The 18,791-nt window shown below is 46.9% G+C and overlaps 2 protein-coding genes across 18 annotated transcripts in view; one reads left to right on the forward strand and one right to left on the reverse strand.

Annotated features, from left to right (window-relative positions):
• Positions 1-3,772: 3,772 nt before the first annotated feature.
• sertm1 (serine rich and transmembrane domain containing 1) lies at positions 3,773-11,726 on the forward strand. 2 transcript variants are annotated; one of them, XM_086176697.1, is made up of 2 exons: positions 3,773-3,912; positions 11,245-11,726. In XM_086176697.1, exon 2 carries the CDS (start codon positions 11,250-11,252, stop codon positions 11,589-11,591), a length of 342 nt encoding a protein of 113 aa, XP_086032823.1. In that variant the 5' UTR covers positions 3,773-3,912; positions 11,245-11,249; the 3' UTR covers positions 11,592-11,726. The 2 variants fall into 2 exon arrangements, with proteins under 2 accessions (XP_086032823.1, XP_086032824.1); XM_086176698.1 differs by having other exon boundaries at positions 3,788-3,912; positions 11,249-11,726.
• A 1,853-nt stretch (positions 11,727-13,579) lies between these two features.
• The window catches only part of nbeaa (neurobeachin a), a 104,910-nt gene continuing 99,698 nt past the window's right edge, over positions 13,580-18,791 (reverse strand). For 14 of the 16 annotated variants that reach the window (XM_086176694.1, XM_086176691.1, XM_086176687.1 and 11 more), the window contains 7 exons: positions 17,702-17,773; positions 17,213-17,368; positions 16,932-17,102; positions 16,747-16,848; positions 16,061-16,257; positions 15,379-15,530; positions 13,580-15,285 (listed from right to left, as the gene is read on the reverse strand). In XM_086176694.1, the coding sequence (XP_086032820.1) occupies positions 15,195-15,285; positions 15,379-15,530; positions 16,061-16,257; positions 16,747-16,848; positions 16,932-17,102; positions 17,213-17,368; positions 17,702-17,773 (941 nt within the window). In that variant the 3' untranslated portion in view covers positions 13,580-15,194. The remainder of the gene's footprint in view (positions 15,286-15,378; positions 15,531-16,060; positions 16,258-16,746; positions 16,849-16,931; positions 17,103-17,212; positions 17,369-17,701; positions 17,774-18,791) is intronic. The other 2 variants (XM_086176695.1, XM_086176696.1) reach the window with 1 other exon arrangement.

The raw sequence follows: 18,791 nt of genomic DNA on the forward strand, positions 1-18,791 counted from the left end.
TGACCACTTCACCGCCCGTGCCCGCCAAACAACAGACCGTCATGTCGCCATGGCAACGGTGACTTCCTGTGTTGCCATTCCATCAACTATTCAACTGCTAAGACAGCACATAATGATGCATCGCTTATCACAAGATGTCACGGGCTGGATGGACGTTTTCCCAACCCAGAAGAAAAATCCCATCTTCTCATCGTGCGTTCACGTTTCCTGTTCTCATGGTCGTCGAGGGAAAGAGCTATAAATCTCAATGACGCTGCCTGATTAAATAGAGATTAAATATAAACATGCTAAGCTAACGACTGACAGGAACCTTCCTGTCGGACAGCGTGGAGGCCAAACTCTGCAACACTGCCAGGCCTCTTATTAGACCATCTGGGCTGACCGTCTTTGGAGTCTCATGAAACCAAGAGACCCTGTTGATGTGTGTATGTTTGTGTTTGTGTGCACGTGCACCAAAGCACCAGTGGCTCCACTAACCAGAGGAACGGCAAACGGTGACGAAATCAAATTGAAACTAAAAGCCAAAACAGGTTTGCAGTTACTTTTTTCTTTCGGTATAAAACGTCCGTTTTTATCCGTAAAATATGCAATAAAGAGGATATAAACCCCCAGCTATGATGCAAAACATCCATGGATAAGTGTGTGTGTGTGTTTTGGGGTTTTTGCACGCAACCTGCCATTTTTACTGCTTCCTGTGAGACACGCGTTGGGTCGCCACCTGGCTCACAGGTTCCCGCCCGTCGAGCTCTGATTGGCGAGGAGCTGCACCCTCCTCATTTAGAGCGCAGCGGCTAAGTGGTTATGCTCGAATAAAGAAAAAAAAAAAAAAAAAATTAAAAACATCCCTCAAAAACATGATGGCGGCAAACAGGAAGTGAACGTGGAATCCGCAGGAAGGGAGACGGTGACACAACGGGTCTGTGTGAGGACGAGTCAACATTGCAATTTCAACACCGACCAGACGCCCGAACTACCAAATGTACGTGGTTTTCAACCTTTATTAGGGAAAACTCCAGATTTTTTTCCCTCTCTGCTTAGTTTCACACGCTGTTTGAAGTGCACAGGGGAAACTTTGACACGGTGGCGGATGTGCAAGTTTAAAGAAACTTTAACGCCGATGTGATGCAATTAACTGGCAACTAAATGTAACACGCCATTACCTTGAATAGCATAGCGGTTTGGGGGCCTTTTTTTTTTTAGGGTAAAATGAGCTGCAAAAGCAAGGAATATATAGCGAATTATAACATCTTGAGTTGATTTGATTGGACTTTTCGTGTAGTCGCCACATCTCCACCCTCGCTTTCCCCCTCCAGAATGCAGTCCAACCCCCCCCCCACCCCCTGCTTAACATGCAGTGCAGAAACCGGCGTCCTCGCAAGGGCAGGCGCCGGGATGATGGCACCGAGTCAGAGTGGGCTGGAATATCAGGGAATAACATGGAATCAGAGGCCGCTCCTTCAGCTACTGGGATTAGTGACAAAAGGCAACCGAGGCCAAAGCTCTTATCTGCATCCTTCAGTCCTCTCTCTTCCACTATTTCAATCTCTCTCACTCTCCCACTCTCTCCGTGCACGCCGAGGGAACAGAGAAACGGGACGGAATATTCATATACAAGACGCGCCCGTGCATAATTAGCCAAAAAAATGTAATTGTCTGAGTTTTTGCGTGTTTAAAGTGTTCTTACAGAGTGGAGAGCCGGGAAAATAATCATCGCAATTATAAGGCCATGCTCTCATTTTCCATTGCCCTTGGTTTTCTGCCCCCCCCCCCAAAAAAAATGTATAAAAAACCCACCCGGCAGCATCTCATTAAAATATTCATCAACGGTTTCATTTGGTATGGAAACGGCTCGCGAGCCGTGCTCGAGCATCATCAGAGCCGTCAGATTTCCGTGTGAAGCGCTCATGAATCTCAGCCGTGTGGCTTCACTGACGGCTTGGATGCAAAAATAAAGTTGTCTTCCTCTCATCGCTCGCCTCTCCTGCTAGTTCCCCCCGGTGCCTGTGTCAGCGGGCAGATGGCGAAAGACGTCGGCATCTGTGGGGAGGGAAGAGGAGGAGGAGGAGGCTGCTCTCGCCCCGTCACCGAATCGTGACAGGCGTCGTCTGGTACCTTCATCGGCGTCGCCATCAAGGTGCTTTTTGCGCTCGGACGAGGCTCACAATCGCAATCACGCCGATTCAACCGATAATCACCTCACGCCTCTGACCCGAGCAAAGTTCCCGAGAGAGGGCGCGGATCGCAGTCGGGTTACGCGCCTCATCATCCAACTGGAATTTCCCGGCTGTTTTTGTTTTTTAAATATTTTTTGAAGCATTATTTTACCCCTAGGGGACATGGAGGGAAACAAAAGGAGAAAAAAAATTGCCAGATCTCACAAAACTATTTCCGTTAAGAGCAATGTTCTTCCGGGTCAGCCACGGTCAGAGCGGAAAACATAACGGACACAATAATGGAGTGGGTGAAGTTTTTTGAGTTTTACTTACCGTTGTTGATTAGTTGTGTTCTTAGAAAGTCATGGGGAATGATTTGGAGCTTTTCCTGCATTTGAGACACGTCCCAAATGAGGACATTATGCAGATAAAGAGACAAGCTGTGCATTACATTCATTTAATAAGTTAATGTAGCAAGTTAGCGAAATTAAGGTAAGCAAATCTCATTGTGCCCTAACAATAGAGCCTCTAACGCTAAGTTCTGCCTGTCCTGCAACCCTAGCATAACTTCATTGGGGTAAACAATTTGTTGAGATCTTCCAAAAATGAGTCCTTTTTTTTTTTTCCCCAGCCCACTTTGCGACATCTAGGAAAAATGTATCTTTTTTTTTTTTTTTATGCTTCAAATCCCGCTCCCCCCCCCCGACCCTCAAGGGGCTCCGTATCGTTTATTGCTTTTTGGGTGTTTCTCCACACAGGTTTGCGGTTTCCGCTTCGGGACTTCGCACAAACAGGAAGAAGGTTGTGATTTAAGTGTCTCGAATGTACGAGTGTACGAATCTTCAAGTACTGAGCGTATCCAGGTGTTTGGACATCAGAGGTCAAACGAGGCCTTCGAATCGAAGAGCTCTTACACCCCGAATAAGCTGGTCCTTGTGCAACGTGAACAACAGAGGCCCATTTTTGGGGGTAAAAATGGAGGCGTGGAGGTTCAGAGCTGCTGCCAAACAGCCTGGGCTTTTCCTCTCCTCCCTCTCATTCATCCAGCGCTCTTATTTGTGCAGTTTACTCCAACTGACGCAGTTTTGCAGAGAGACCGAACCCTGTGTGTGTGTGAGAGAGACCCAACACCGATGGGTTTATTACAACCGTTCAGCTACATCTATTGATCATGCCCAGGGCCGAACTGGAGAGAGAACATCTGAATCAGGAGAATAGATTTGACTATTAATGGGACTATAATTGGAGGATAATGAGAGGGGTGGTTGGAATGGGAGGGGGGGAGTGGGCGGCTCAGAGAGGACAAGAGGGATGGGATTAGAAAGAGAGAAAGAGAGAGCATTTTCCCCTCCTTCCTCTTCACTCTGCGCGTAAAAGAAACATGTGATCGTTCATTATCAGCAGTCTGTCTGCTGCAGCCCACGTCTATGTGTGTGTGTGTGTGTGAGAGAGAGAGAGAGAGAGAGAGAGAGTTTGTTTTACATAGTCAGCCCATTGACAAGAGAGAGCGACCTCTGACAGGCGCGTCTGCAGCGTCCTGCTGCGGCTGGCCGGGGTTTGGGCGGCTGGATGACGGAGGTGAGGGAGAGAGAGAGAGAGAGAGAGAGGAAGAGAAAGAGAAAGAGTGAGAGGGAGGGAGAGATAAAGAGCGACGTCTGAGGGGCCACCGATCTGTTTTCCTGGGCTGAGACCGAACAGGACGGGATGGATTCCCGCACGACGTGAAGGCGAAAGACGCGCAGCCGCACCAACCCCAAAGGTAAACTCTTGTTTTTTTTTTTTTTCTTTTCCCTCCAAATGTCTCCTTGCATCCAAATCCGTCCGTCTGTGTCCCCGCAGTTGCTCGCAACTTCACGCACAGTTAGACGCCCCGGGGACTCGGGGGTTGGGTTGGGGTGCGGGGGAGGGGGAGGGCGCAAAATTGCGTGATTGCAACCGTGGTGGGTTAAAACAAACAAGAAAAAAAAACGCACATTGAAGTTTGGGTGAGGATGAGGAGTGAGAGATGTTGCGGGGGAAGCGGTGCGGGATCGCAGGAATACACTCACCAAGATTTAGCTGTTTTTTTTTTTATTTTTTAAATATATTGGCAACTGCGCCGGGAGTACCAGGAGTAATTAGGAGGTGTAAAAATACACAACGTGTGCGGACGCGCGCGCGCGCACACACACACACACACACACACATACACACACACACACACACACACACAGACATCAAAGCAAGGAGCTGATTACCCGCGCTGGCCGCGGACCAACCCGTCTCCGGTACTTCCGGATCGCAACCGTCTGCGCATGCTCACGTCCGCGCGCACTGGAGAACCGCACGCCGTTCACCTGTCGGGCTGTGCGTGAACCCCGGTGCGTCGAATGTTTCTTGTTAATATTAATATTATTCATAATATAGTAGCGTTAGTAGTTTGTTTAATATTGGTATTATTATGATAATTATTATTTCTGTCTTAAAAATGATTAAAATCACCTGGAAGCTGATTCAATTGGAAAGAAGGCAAGAAAGGACTTCTTTGAGATCTCGCTGGGTGGATTTAGGAAGAGTGCAGTGATCTGAGCTTCTGTCTTTATCATGTAAAACATTTTTTAGATTTTTTTTCCTGATTAATTTGTATGTTTTAAGTGCATTTGTTGAAGCTACAGGTACTTGTAAAATTATATAATTATTATAATTATTGATGACATTTTTATTCAACTCATCTCCGCAAATTTTGGGGGGATTTTTATTCAAAGATTCAATTCAAATTCAGATATTTTAATTTTTTTCAATTTATGTGTTTGGGGCTCGGCTTCGGGGTATTTTCTTACCCTAAAGCCGAGTTGAAGCTCATTTTATGTTTAATCCAAGTAATACAATGAAACAAACCAAACTGGTGATAATTTTTTTTTTTTTTTTAATTCAATTCAAATCCACTGAAACGCCGCTTTCTCCATTATTTCATCATGCCCGGATATCGCTGACCCACTCGGGTTATCTGTGGTATCCAGGGCTCTACACAGTCACAATTTGGAATTTATGCATTTGAGCCTTAGGTCTGTTCTCATCTTATCTGGCTTAGAATAAGAGATTACATTTAACATGTTTGAAATTCAGGCTACTTTCATCCCCTGGAAAAACCACAAGATTGAATTTGACGAGTTCATGTGTGAAAAAAACATTCTCTCTCTCTCCAAGCACGGGAATGAATATTATTCGGTATTTATGCCCTTCGCTCTTTGTCTGATGAGGCATGTGATAAGAATAGGAAGCAATGTGAAAAAAAGGGAACACACACACGCACAAACAAACACACACACATGTATATACGCACACAGACACACAATTGTGCGTGCAAGAATGTGCCCCAAATGCCATGACATTTTGTCACACATGACTCTTGTCCATTATTCATCAGGTGAGGCGCTGCTACCCGGGCTAACAAGGGCACGCGTCTCTCTGGAAATCTTTTTTTGTAAATATTTGCGTATGCACCAAGACAAAAAATTCCCATAATAACCGGGGATGTGTTTTGACACCTAGAGAGAGACGGCTGAAGGTCCTTCTTAGAAACAACGGAGGGGCTCTGAGGCCCCGAATGGAGGGAATGATTGAGAATCCATGTGCAAACGTCCTGTGTTTGCAGAGAATCAGCGGGACTGGTGTAATGATGTGAGGCGAGCGCTCGGCTCTCAGCTGCTCTAAAGCAGCCGCCGTTTTAAGACTTTTCCCCGGTTCGGCCAGACGGCCAAGTCAGGGTTGATCGTGGAATGCTAATGTGAATAGAAGAACCTCTGGAAACAGAGTACGACCCAAACGATCGTATTCGTCCGGCGCAAATGTTTGTCTTTGTTTTCCACGTTTGCCTTCACTCATCTCGTAAACCTAATTCATAGAATTTTCCATGACAAAAACCCAAGATTTGCACCAAACAAGAATCCATTTCTAGTTATATTACATTACATTACATTGCATTTGGCAGGCGCTTTTATCCAAAGCGACTTACAATAGAGGACATAGGGACTGCAAATACACTTGCAAATACACGTTGCACAGGAAATATACAGAAATATACAGAACAAAGTAAAACTTATCACAAATCCAGGATGTGATGTCACAGCTATGCTAGATGTCAGATGCTACTACCTTTTCAGAACGCGTGACATGCACTGATAGATCTCCCGACGTTCTCCCAGCGCAGCAATGCGGGCACCGTTGTTTGCTCGGGGCATTTAAAGCAGATGAAATAATAGCGAGAGGAACAAAGAACAATAAGGAACGGCGAGGAAGATTAGGAGGATATAATTAGATATTGAAAGAGGGCTGGGGTTTGGAAACAGACTGGAAAAGTGGAACAGAGGAAGCTTCGCGGCATTTTGGCTCAGGAGGACTTTTGGCTGAACAAACTCCCGGCTGCAGGGATGAGTGTTCGGGAGCAGACTCGCCGAGACTCGCGTCGGGGGGGTTGGTAGACACTGGCGTGGGCTGGGGGGGGGGGCGAAACATATGCTGAGGTCTGGACCGATCGAGCTGAGGTGGAGCGGGGAGGGGACGGAGTTTCGCTGTGAGTGAAGAAAAACAGGTTCGGAGAGGTTGTGGCGGAGATGTACGAGACTTTCAAAATCTATTAAAAGCTGTGGATAGTGAAAATAGCGCTGACCGAGCTGCGGCCCAGAGGGGGGGGAAGAAAAAGAGAAGAGGCGATTCTGCGAGACACTATTGATGAGCTCTTGACCCCATCGCGGCCCCAGAGGGAAGAGAGAAGGGAGAGACCTCCGATTGTTTAAGCTGTTAAAGGACGGAGATGTGAGATGAATCCCTGCGAGGAAGAGGAGCGGCCGCATTCTTTTATCCGGCAGTTCCACAAAGGAGCCATTTCCTCCGGCGCCCGAGCGCTCGCATCTGCTCTGAGGAATGGAGGAGCGGCTGAGCTTCGACCTACGTGAGCTGGAAACTAAAAAAACTTCCTTCGCTCCGGCGGGACTGAGGATGACAGCGAGAGAGTGTGTGCGGGGGAGAGAGACGAACTAATTCAACCAAGAAAGTGAGAGCGGTCAGCTACCGCAGCGGAGTCTTCCAGGAGGATCGGCTGACGGAAAGGGCCGGAGGATTTACTGACAGAACACGAAAGATGGAAAAAGAACTATGTAGCCTCGCGGTTCAAAACGATTACTTTTCTATTCCGATCTTTCTGGAGTTCATGAAAACGTTATCGTAGTGAATCGATGCGGGTGTTCATAGCGACCATGTGAAAACATCGGAGCAGGTCTGGACCACGATCTCCGAAATCATTGACAAAAACCCAAAGCTCCCACAGGAATAAGGGTTTGGTGATGGTGGAGGGGAAACAACTCCCTTTGACCGGAGCGCAAACCTTGGGCGGATGCTATGTCTCGACCGGCCGGGGCAGAAAGGGAGATGGAGAAAGAGAAGGATGGAGGGATAGAAAACAAGAATGAAGAGGGAGGTATGAGGGACAGGCACAAACAATCTGCCACTAATGATAACGGCAGCGCTAACAGTTGCAGACTAATTGCAGGTGTTTAACATTAATAGCTCCGATGTTTGCAAAAGCAATGACAGTGGTGGACGACCGGCAACCCGTGACATGACCGACGCCAAGCTCTCCGGAGAAGATGTGAGATCATGCGTTGGTGGTTGGTTTGTAAGGAGGAGCAGGAATGAGCGGAGTGCACGGAGGGATAACCCTACAGCAGTGTCGGCCTTTCTGAAATGGTTTTGGCGAGGGTTTCTCTGCACGTCTACAAAAAAATCTGAAATCCCAAACTTGGATCGAGTGCATTTGGTGCATCATGAAGCCCAAAACAGAGGTGCTGCCTGCAGAAAGACCCTCCTGTAGGAAAACCCGCGGCTAACTTTAGCTCCGGACTGACCGTCGTCACACACTCCAGAGGAAGGAGCTGCAAACGGTTTCCTTACCCTTCTTACACTCCTTCTCTTAAGCAGTGACTTTAAATGACACATCAAGTGCTAATAAAGTATTTCTGACCCAGATTGTCATGACTATTAAGCTATTTTTCAGATCATTTTCCAATTAGCCTCGGTGCTATGTGGATGCCCACTTGCAGCTTTTCCAGCGGTGTTGAGCGGGCTAACCACTGGTATTTACGTATGTAGGCGCATGTGTGTGTGTGTGTGTGTGTGTGTGTGTGTGGCCTCTACAACCTGAGCAGGACTGTGTCACCCCCCCCACCCATTAAAGCAGATTAGCTCAAAAAGAACAGAACGCACCTTGTTGCCTGGATACAAAAAGCATCATTAAGCACAATTATCAGCCACTTCGGCTCACAACAAATGAGCTTCCCCGCAAATTTCAAAACAAGGTGTCATCAACGACGACGACGTGCGCGGAGCGGGAGGGAACCGTAAGAGGAAGACGTAGGTAAACGGTGCAACGTAGAAGGATGGAGGACACGGCGGCCCAGTGAACATCAGTTCGGGAAAGTTGCACCACATTAAGAGGCAATAAGTGAACCAAAAGGGGGCTGTGGGGAGTTTTTCCTCGGAGACCGCGGGGAGCGTTTGATTAACAAAGCAGAGTCCGTCCGAGAGAGCGAGGCGTCGCAGACAGAGAGACGGAGTCATTACGCGTCTTGTGTTTCCCTGAAGGTACGGCGAATTAAAGAGAGGCGGCTTCTGTCAACGGCTCCATCCAGCCGGAGAGAGCGAAAGATGGGAAGGAGGACGGGAGAATAAGAGGGAGCGAATTGGAACAGAAGCAAAAAATAAAAAAACGAGTCAGGGGACACGGAGCCTCGCTAAAACTACAAAAGTGATATTATTGAACAGAGCAGGAGATTTGAGGCTTTTCGTGCCCGCAGTTCGAATCATCTCGGAGCTAGAGGCTTCTGTCTTTTCCTCCCGCTGAGGCTAAACCGGCGCCTATTTCATCATTTCTACATTTACAGGCTAATTGGTGACTTTTCGGTCATTACTTGCTAATTTTAAGTTTTCTTTATAAAGCTATTTCCTGCTTCTTTTCTCAGATTTAAGTTCCTTAATTAGCGGTCAAAGCCATTTTCCAGCGCATTAAAATAGTGATGAGCAACAAACAAACAAACAAAGGACCGTTCATAATTTAAGTTTGCATCTTTTATAAAACTAGCTGCTGATTTCTTCGGTGTGTTTTCTCATTATTTTGACATGTTAAAGGTCAATTTGAAAAATGGGCGAAGAAGAAGATGAATAATTATCTGAGTAGAGAAGTGGAGGTTTTGACTTGTTTACAAAAACTTAGATTTAAAGACTATTTGGCATCACCCTCATTATTTTTCAGGTATTAGTGTTTGCTGACCTTCAAATTGCCAATTAGCATTGGAGTTGCAGGGGCTGCAGCGGGAGATGCTAAAGCTAAGCTAACACCAACATTGACATGCAGTTCTTTTCAGTGCCGGTAGTGAAGTTTGACTCGCCCCTGCGTACGCGACGTGCACACAAGCGTCCGTGTACCGAGAGATGCATGAAACATGAGGGGGTCCGGGGTGTGTGTGTGTGTGTGTGAGCCGAGGAGTGTGTGCTGACCTCCTGCTTTCACTCCGGTCACGGTCAATTATGTCTCCCTTTGAAGTGAATATCTCTGCTGTCAGAGATCGAGCGGAGACACAATGCCGGCCTCGCTGTTCCTCGCCGTCTCCCTGTCGCCGATCACCGTTTTCGCACTCAGCTCCCGTCTCCCGTGCTGCTTTGCGGCGGGCGATCGTCTGCCGCGGAGCATCATTAGCAATATTAATTTGTGACGGAGGAGGGTTTTCGCTGGGAGCTGTCTTTGTGAAAACTGATTATGAGGAGTTTAATTTCATCAGATGTGGATGCCTTCCCCTGGCGAGCGGAGCCAGATCCAGGCGGCGAGGCCCGACAGGCTTTCAGTGACGCGAGCGCTCCCCCTGCTGTCCCCACGCAGAACAGCCTTTCCAATAAAAATGACCAGAATCCTTGTCAGTGGTCCTTAAGTACTTTCCGGATTTTTTTTTTTTTTTTTTTAAAGAAAAACAAACCTAAATGAATTCTTGCATCATGTTGTTTTCTAATTTGCTCCAGTGATCCCCAGCATCCACTTCAGGATCAGATGTGTGCCATAATTTGTTATGAACGGCTGTTTTACAAGGGATAAAGTCCCTGCGGGTGATACCAACTTCAAGTGTCAAAGTACACTCGAAAAACATGTCACTTTTATTTGCAGGAGCAGAAATGCTGCATTTCTGCAGAAACACAGAAAACATAACTCTTCACCCAGCACTACCCCACTAATCGCACTTAGCCCCCAACCCCCTCTGAAAAAAAACAAAAAAACAAAGAAATGAATGTATGTATGATTTTGAGATAGCTATTAGGTAGAGAACTACTGGTACTTTGAATCTTCGGTGACTGAATTGCACTTTTTGTAAGTTGCCAAATGACTGTAACGTTACGTAATATAATGTAAACAGCAGATCCTCTGCTCATATTGTCCACCATGGATAACCGGACAGTACAAGCATGGACCAAGCTGATGACAACCTCTTGGCTGAGCAGATCGCCAGAGTCTTCAACATCTTCAAGTGCAAAAGTCGAAAAGAGGGAATTCACGGAATGCGGGATGCCACAGTTGTCGACCAGGATCTCAGTTGGGTGAACCAGTTGGAATACCTGGGGGCTCCCTGGTTTGTCCTAAGCGAACGCTTGACGTCAAAGATAGGTCGTGCGGATGGACGCCCGGCCAAGTGGACTTCCCGAGTGAAAATGGGCTTGATAGACTTTAGGATGACATGGGACTTGCAAAGAAGCGGAAAGCCGCGTGCAGAGAAGCCGACCCTGCAGCCATGCGGGACAAATGCAAGGAAAATGATGAGAAATGGCGAATAAGAACCGGACGGGTTCTCGGATGGGAAGGACTTGAAGATAAAGGATGTAAACTTCTGCCTATATGCGTTCAAATACAGACTTATGCATCATTTGCAATTTTATGATTTTTTGGGGGACGATATAAAGGGGTTAGCATGTCTTTCAAATCCAACCCCGATATGCTCAGAGGCTGTCATGACTGTACATCAATGTTTACGTTTTTCTTTCTCTCTCCTGCAAACATGTTCATCCATCCATCCAGCCAGGATGTCTGGGATGGACGTCTCCCTGGTGGACCACAACGAGACTGGACTCTCTCCAGCGGACAACAGCACCTTTCTGCGCTTTTCCCCGACCTCCGCTTCCACGTCGGCGGCCGCCTCGTCGCTGGGACGACCGGGAAACGTTTACGTCTACGTGTGGCTTTTCTTGGGCCTGCTGGTGTTCCTGCTGACGCTGCTCATCATCTCCCTCCACAGGCTAAAGAACATCATCTCCTCCTCGTCCTCGGTTCCCGACTGCAGCAGCGAGGGGCGAAGCTCCTTCACAAACATGGAGATCTGTAGCATCTCATCTCAGAGGTCCACCATTTCCTCGCTGTCAAACTGAGGGAGGTGGGACTGAGAGAGCAGACACAGCATGTGCGTCCCCCTAATCATGCTTCCATGCACATGCACACGCACACACACACACACACACACACACACACACATACGCACACAAATGGCAACCCACAGCAAACAAACCAGGTCCTCACTGTGACAAACAAATATCACCGGAACTGACGGCCCTGTGAGACGGATGTGCTAATGCAAATGTCTTTGCACAGACTCGTGGGAAATTTTGTATTCGGCGTGAAATAAAGAGGAAACCCATTCCGGTGAGGAAAACTGTCCAAACCCTGATGATCACACAGCGGGAAATAAACCTCCCCTCCTTTATTTTCATTTTTGTCAGATAGTTTTCTTATGTTGCAAAATATAGAGGGCTAACTTTCTAATCTGTCTCTCTCTCTCTCTGTCTTTCCTTCTCTCTCGATAACAATTGCCAACAATTCAATAGGTGGGACGGAGATGAGGCAAGACGTGAACATTTGAAAATGGGAAATGTGACAATAATAATCTTGAAAATAAAATTGAACCCCGGGTGAATGAAATTCTGATAAAATGAATGAAACGAATGAATGAAAATGTTGCCGTTTTACAGGTTTATAGATCATTTTATCAGAATACTAATATCAAAACTCTCGCTCTACACACACGCACACACACACACACACACACATACACACACACACACACTTGACCCTATTCTTAGTGAGAACCCACAGGGTCCTACTCCTTCTTTGTCTTAAACTGTCACCTTTACCATATCAAAACTTCTATTTAAATGTAAACATCTCTTATCATAAAGGTCTGCTAGATGCATTGTTGATAAAAATCACACCATTAAAGGTCACTACTTTTTAAAATAATATTCTCGTGCCGCTTCCTTATTGGATCTGGGGTGTGTGAGGCTGAGGACCAGACGAGGGGAGGGGAAGTGACGGGCCGCTCCGTCCGGGTCTCTCACTGTCAAAAACTACAAAATGAAATCCTCGTCCTGAAAGACGGCTTTACCGACGGAACGGATTAGCCTCCTCCGGCATGGCAGCTCAGACGGGGTCTTATCGGCGTCTCCATCCTGACTGACACCCGAGAAACCGCAGCTGTGGGCCTTGTCTGGATCTGAATCTTAAGCCCCAGTAATTGCCGTTTATGGTAAAAATGCATCATTGTCGGTTTAATATTGCAAGGCGGGTTGTTTTTTCGCGCGTGTGTGTGACAGCAACGCTGAGAACTCTCTTAGAACAAAACGATCTTGGGAAGGTAGGTTCCCCGTTGTCACAGAGTTCAGTAACAAGGCTACAGATGAGAAAATGGACGCCTGTCAGAATTTGTGCATCCGTCTCCACGCCATCACTCACGGAAAGCGTGTGTTTCAGAGAGAACCTCCTCCGGCTGCTGGAAAACACCTGGAGACGTCTAAGCCGGAGATCTTGACACCGGGATCCAAAGATAACTGTATGCGTCTTCAGATTATAAAAGGTCAATCATCAAACCCTTATAATTACTGATAAAAGCAATTCTTTAAACTTGGGTAGAAATGAATTTAAATGTTTTTTTCCCAGTTAGGTTAGCAATTTCAACTAACATTCATACATTATTTATATCACTTATGTTTGAGCCATGCATGGAGACTCCACATATAAAGGCCCCCCTGTCAATATAAAACCAGGGACCTTCTTGCCCTTTACCTGATTTTTTTTTTTCTTTTTTTTGATCTCAAAAGATGATTTTTGGTGAAATTAGAGCAATGACGTCAGACGGCAGCATCTTCCTTAAAACAAACAAACAAAAAAAAGGAAAATAGAGCAGCAGAGACGTCACGAAGCACGGAGAAGGTTTTCCACTCAAATTGGATTTAACGGTTTTGCTTTACGGCCCGAGGGTTGTTCTTTCGGCGGCTCCTTTTTCTACCAGACTCCTGGTTTGTATTTAATGCCTCGGCTAAATCCGCAGACCGTCGGCCTGATCAAAAAAGCCAAGTCATCGAAATTCTTTGCATATTTTATTTTTATCATGATTTTTTTTTTCCAACTCACACATGTCATATTTTACATCTTTGCAATAAAACATGAATACAATAGTTTTTAAGGTTTTCATAGATCCAAAAATATTTAACCTTTTTTTTTCTTTTTTCTTTTGGATGCGTAAGTTGAACCTGTCGATAAGAGTATGTGCATGTGTGCATTTGATCGGGATGGCTTCACACATACAGTACACGCCACGCGTCGCCCTCGCTCCGCCCTCCTGCCGCCCTCTATCAGCTACAGAATCATGATATTGCTTACAACTGTGAGGTTGTAAAACTCAATAAATCACACATGAGTTCAACGTTTTTAAAATACAAACATCAATGCACAAATAATCCCGTTGGGAGGAACAAAAAAAAAAAAAACCCAGAACAAAACAAAACAAAAACAAAAAAAAAAAAAAAAAAAAAAAGACCGGAACGGAATGGCAGCCGACTGGAAAAAAAAAAGCTAATAAATAATGTCTTGTGATTGGTGCAAAGTGCAAATACAAAACAAACTTTTACATTGATTTAATTTTTCTTTTTTTTTTTTCCTTTCTCAAATAATCAACAAATGTGTGTAAGTGAAGGTTTTCGTTTAGCAGTCTTATTCAGCTGATTCTGTCTCCTGCCGAGCCTGAACCAAGACTATCTGTACATATTTGACAAAACAATCACCGAATATACAAAGGAAATCGTGTTTGCCTTGTGGTTTTTCCTGCCTCGGTGGCACGGCGAGATCTTTTTCATCATTTACCATCTCTGGCGAAACGGACGCCGTCCCTGGCGCCGCCTCCGTTACCCATCGCTCATGTCGACATTAGAATAATTATTACACAATATCTTACAGCAAGTCATTAATAAATTAAAGGTGATAAGCGCAGTTTGCGTCGTGAGAGAACAAGAGTGGGCTCCGGAGGAGGCGGAGCCTTATTTACATTAAAATAAAAGTTTGCCCCGCTGCGGGCCCGAAGAAAGAAGAAAAGGACATTTCAAAATTAAAAACAAAAAAAAACAAAAAAAAACAAAAAAAAAAAGAGCGTCCTCGGACTATTTTTTCAAATATTTTAAGATCGAGCCAATAGCGTCGGGGAATTTCCAAATGGGGTTTTGTTCGTTTTTGAGCGTGACGGTGATTGTGAAGTCACAAAAAACAAACCCCCTAAAAAATGAATAATATATAAATAAAAGCCTGGGATGATGTACCGGGGGGGAACAGTGACTGCACCAGCCCTGCAAATGGTACGGCTATGGACGACCCCTACCAGGTCTGCGTGACTTGCTTTTTTCCCCATTCTGCAGTCTGTCTATGTTATTAGCAGGTTCGGTGCGTGTCTTTGGGGTATTATGCGTCTGTGATGACACACCTGTGTGTTGGTACGTGTTTGCTCGGAGGAACTGTTTTCCGTCGGCGTCGCCGCGTTCCGAAATCCCCTCCCTCCCCAAAGCCTCGCCCAAGGTCCGGTGGTTTTTGCTTTTTTTTCCCTTCCCCTCTGTACCTGTGGTTTTTTTCCCCCGCGCCAGCGCGCAGCCGACCGCGTCGCCGCCTCCTCTCCCGCTCCTCTCGACATCCTCCCCTTCCTCACGCTGTCCGCCTCAGTACCTGTTCTGGTGTTCGTAGTGCCAGCGGTTGAAGTCTATGTTGAACGCCACGATGCTGCCAGACGCCATGCCGGTGATCAGAGTCCTGCAGGGGCGGGAAGCACACCGAGACCGGCACGGGTTAGGTCGCTTCCAGCTGATAGCGGGGGGTCTCAGATCGCACCCGAAGTGTTTTTACCTCTGGTCGTGCGAGAGGTCCATGGCGCGGATGCCGGCGTCGCAGCCCGGGTAGATGTACAGCTGCTTGAAATCGCACGCCTGCCACACCTCCACCACGCCGTTATCACCGCCTGTCACCAGGTTCTGCCCGTCGCTGCTCAGCAGGATGGCCTGGGGGAGGCCGAGAGAGGGGGCCGTGACAAAAGCCCAATTAACCCAACCCATGCATTAGAAGACCTTGGAAAGATTTGGAAAAGACTCGTGGGAGAACTATCATCTCACACCTGCTCACAACCCAAAGACTAGATTTTAGAGTTTTAAGTCAGATTGAGGTTTTATAGACTGTGAATCTTACGGGGTGACTACGAGCGGATTCTTCCAGCAATATTTCCCCCAATGCAATGTTTTCACTCCCCTCCGTTGTGATACGTTGGAGAGCTGACATCGTACAAGCTGTCGGTTCCCAATACTGCCAAGAAATACCGTCTCTGCCGCCCATACCGCTCACTGGTTTGTCAACCAGATTTTCTGTTTTGTTGGAGCTCATTAATTGGTTGTCGATTGTGTTACATCGCCATAAAGACTAAAAGACTTGCCATAATATCAAACATGTTTGACATTGTTGTAAGGCCATGACATGAAAATCGTACATTGAAGCCCAACGTTCAAAAAGAAGGTATCCGACCGGCTGACGGCCTCACCCGCGTGGAATCGTTGACCTCCATCTGGGCCAGCAGTTTGCCATTGATGCTGAAGTTGCAGAAGCGGCCCCTTTCGTAGTAGATGATGCAGTGGCCCTCGCTGGACACAGAGATGAGACGGGGCCGCTGGCACAGCTCCGGCCCCTCCAGGGCCCGGAGCAGGTCCCCCGTGATGGTGTGCACCAGGCACGGCCCCTCTGGAGGTCACAGCCGACCAAGAAGGTTAGTTTTTAAACGACCGGAACGGGTTGTTCAAAACATCGAGATCGGCAAAGCAGGATATCGTCACCATCACCTCAACCCGGACGCCAACTTCACTTTTTCTCTTTCCAAAATCGTGGAAAATGTGTGGAAATCCAGTTTTCTTGAAAGTACATAACGAGCAACGATTGGAGTCGCTCAATTTATACGTGCCGTCACTAATGCTGTTAAACAAATTGATCCCGAAAGCGGCTGGGGTTTTTTTTTCCGAGTATCACCCGGCCGGACCGACAGTAATTAGAAATCAAGTACATTTTTTCTGGGAAATGGTCTGCTTGAATTAGCAGAGATGCGTGGAGGAGTCCTCCTCCGGTCAGGTGGAGAAATGCCACATGATGTCTGCGTGAGGCAGATGTCCAAATCCAATTTGGCTAATGGAATCAAACGCTCTGTAAGGCACAAACGGGGGATGCAGGCACACCCACCTTTGGCTCCGCTGATGACCAGTCCCAGCTCGGCGCACACGGACACGCACACCACCTCGTGGTCGTGTCCCGTCAACACGGCCCTGGGAGCGGGGTAGTCGCCTGAGAAAACACGGCCCGAGATATAAATCTCAGTCGGCAGGGACGGGGCCCCCGCCGTTCCCCGGACCGGAGCGGCCACTCACTGTTGTTCGGGTTGTCTCCTATGATGTGGTGCCGTCCGCTCCAGTACCAGAGGAGCAGGGTGGCGTCTCTGGAGCCTGACACGATGTAGCAGTCCCCTCCGATGTAGGACTCCGACCTGGCCAGACACGTCACCACGTCCCAGTGGCCGAAAACTATCTGCGTGAGTTTTCCTGTGGAAAAACATGCGCCTTCTTAAGCCGGCGTGTCTCCGGATCTGAAAACCTCCGCTTCATTCACCAATAAAACGACAAAAATTTAAGAATATTGTAAGTTTGGTCACCTGTTTCGGTGGAATAGACACGGAAGCTCTTGTCCCAGAAGCCGCACACCAGGATGTAGCGGTTGTCTGCCGTCACCACAAAACAGTGCGTGTTGATCTGGATGCTTTGGTCCACCAGGTCGGTGATCTGCCGCTTGTTTGTGCCTGAGTTGTTCGCTAGACGGAGACACACACACACACAAACGTAGAGGTTTGCTTTTGCAAGAGCTCCAGTCGCTCCTGGTTGTCACCCGGCTGTCTGTAAAATGAGTGTTACTCATTGTTATTAGCACTAAATAGAAGAGGCAATGCTAATTTCCACTCTGCTGTCCCCATAGCCCAATCTCTCCTGATAGCCGCCTTATAATCCCCGATTCGCTTCATCCGAGTGTCGCTCTAAAAGGGGAAGTGTTTGTTTACCTCACCAAAAGAATATTTGCCATTGTTTTGATATATATATATATATATATATATATATATTAACGGTATAAAAGATAAAAAGGCACTGACCTATGAGAGGGTCCATCTCAATGGGCAGATGATGAGCCTGCTCTAAGGAGTATCCTGGAGCTCCACGGAGGCCTGGTGGGAACGCGAGGGGTCAAACACACAGTCATGCTTAGCGATACCGCATCAACGCACACATTTCATGGGAAGTTTATCATTAACCCCCCCGTGTCAAACGAAAGCAGGGGGCACATTTTTCCCTGACGCACACAAGAGCCAACATAGAAACCACAGGTTAGTTGACTCGTCTCAGTGATCGTGTTATCGGGATGAATTACACTTGGTTTGCGGTGGTAATGAGGTTGTCAGCGAGGTCAATTACAGTTTGATCAGCCAATATTTCCGCGTGGACATCCGGGGTGAGGACGAAATGAGAGCGCGCTATGAAGAAATGATAAAAAGTGACGAGCCTCTGGCTCACACACACACCGGGGACGGCAGCAGATCAAACTGCATAGCTGTTAGAAGACCGGACGGAAAGGAGTGTTCGCAAAACACAAAAGCAACCCGATGCACAAGTTACAACATCGTCTTACCGTTACACATGCCATGTGAGAAAAGGATCCATTTTAGTTTAATTTGGGAAGTTATTCCATGTTCATTCATTCATTATCTATATCGCTATCTTGCGCTTGCAGGCGGTGCTGGAGCCTGAGGCAGCTGTGATTGGTCAATCACAGGGCCAAATATATAGACATACAAACATTCAGCCTCTCATTCACACTCAGCCATTCACTCATCTTAACGTCACGTTCTTAAAAAGTCATTCTTGTCCATTTTTTTTTCCCCAAATCAACTCCTTATTCAACGTATGACTGTTTTATGCGTTTTCTGAAAAACTTCAAAAAATTGCTTTGGTGATTATTTTAAGAAGGCAACACTATAGAAACACACAACCATTCACACGCTATATATAACCATTAAACCTCTAACAAGTCGTACAAGCATTCGCTCGCTCATTCACATATCTGGACGATTTATGGTTTCGCCATCGTGTTCTTGATGGAGGCGGAAACCCCCAGAGGAAAAACGCGCAGAAATCATGCGAACGTCACACAAAAAGCCTCCTTGTTGGAATTGAACCGGAGACTTT

The sequence above is a fragment of the Fistularia commersonii genome, chromosome 29 (genome assembly GCF_037954325.1).
Source record: "Fistularia commersonii isolate RoL2024-O1a breed Wild chromosome 29, RoL_Fcom_v1.0, whole genome shotgun sequence".
Lineage (NCBI taxonomy): Eukaryota > Metazoa > Chordata > Actinopteri > Syngnathiformes > Fistulariidae > Fistularia > Fistularia commersonii.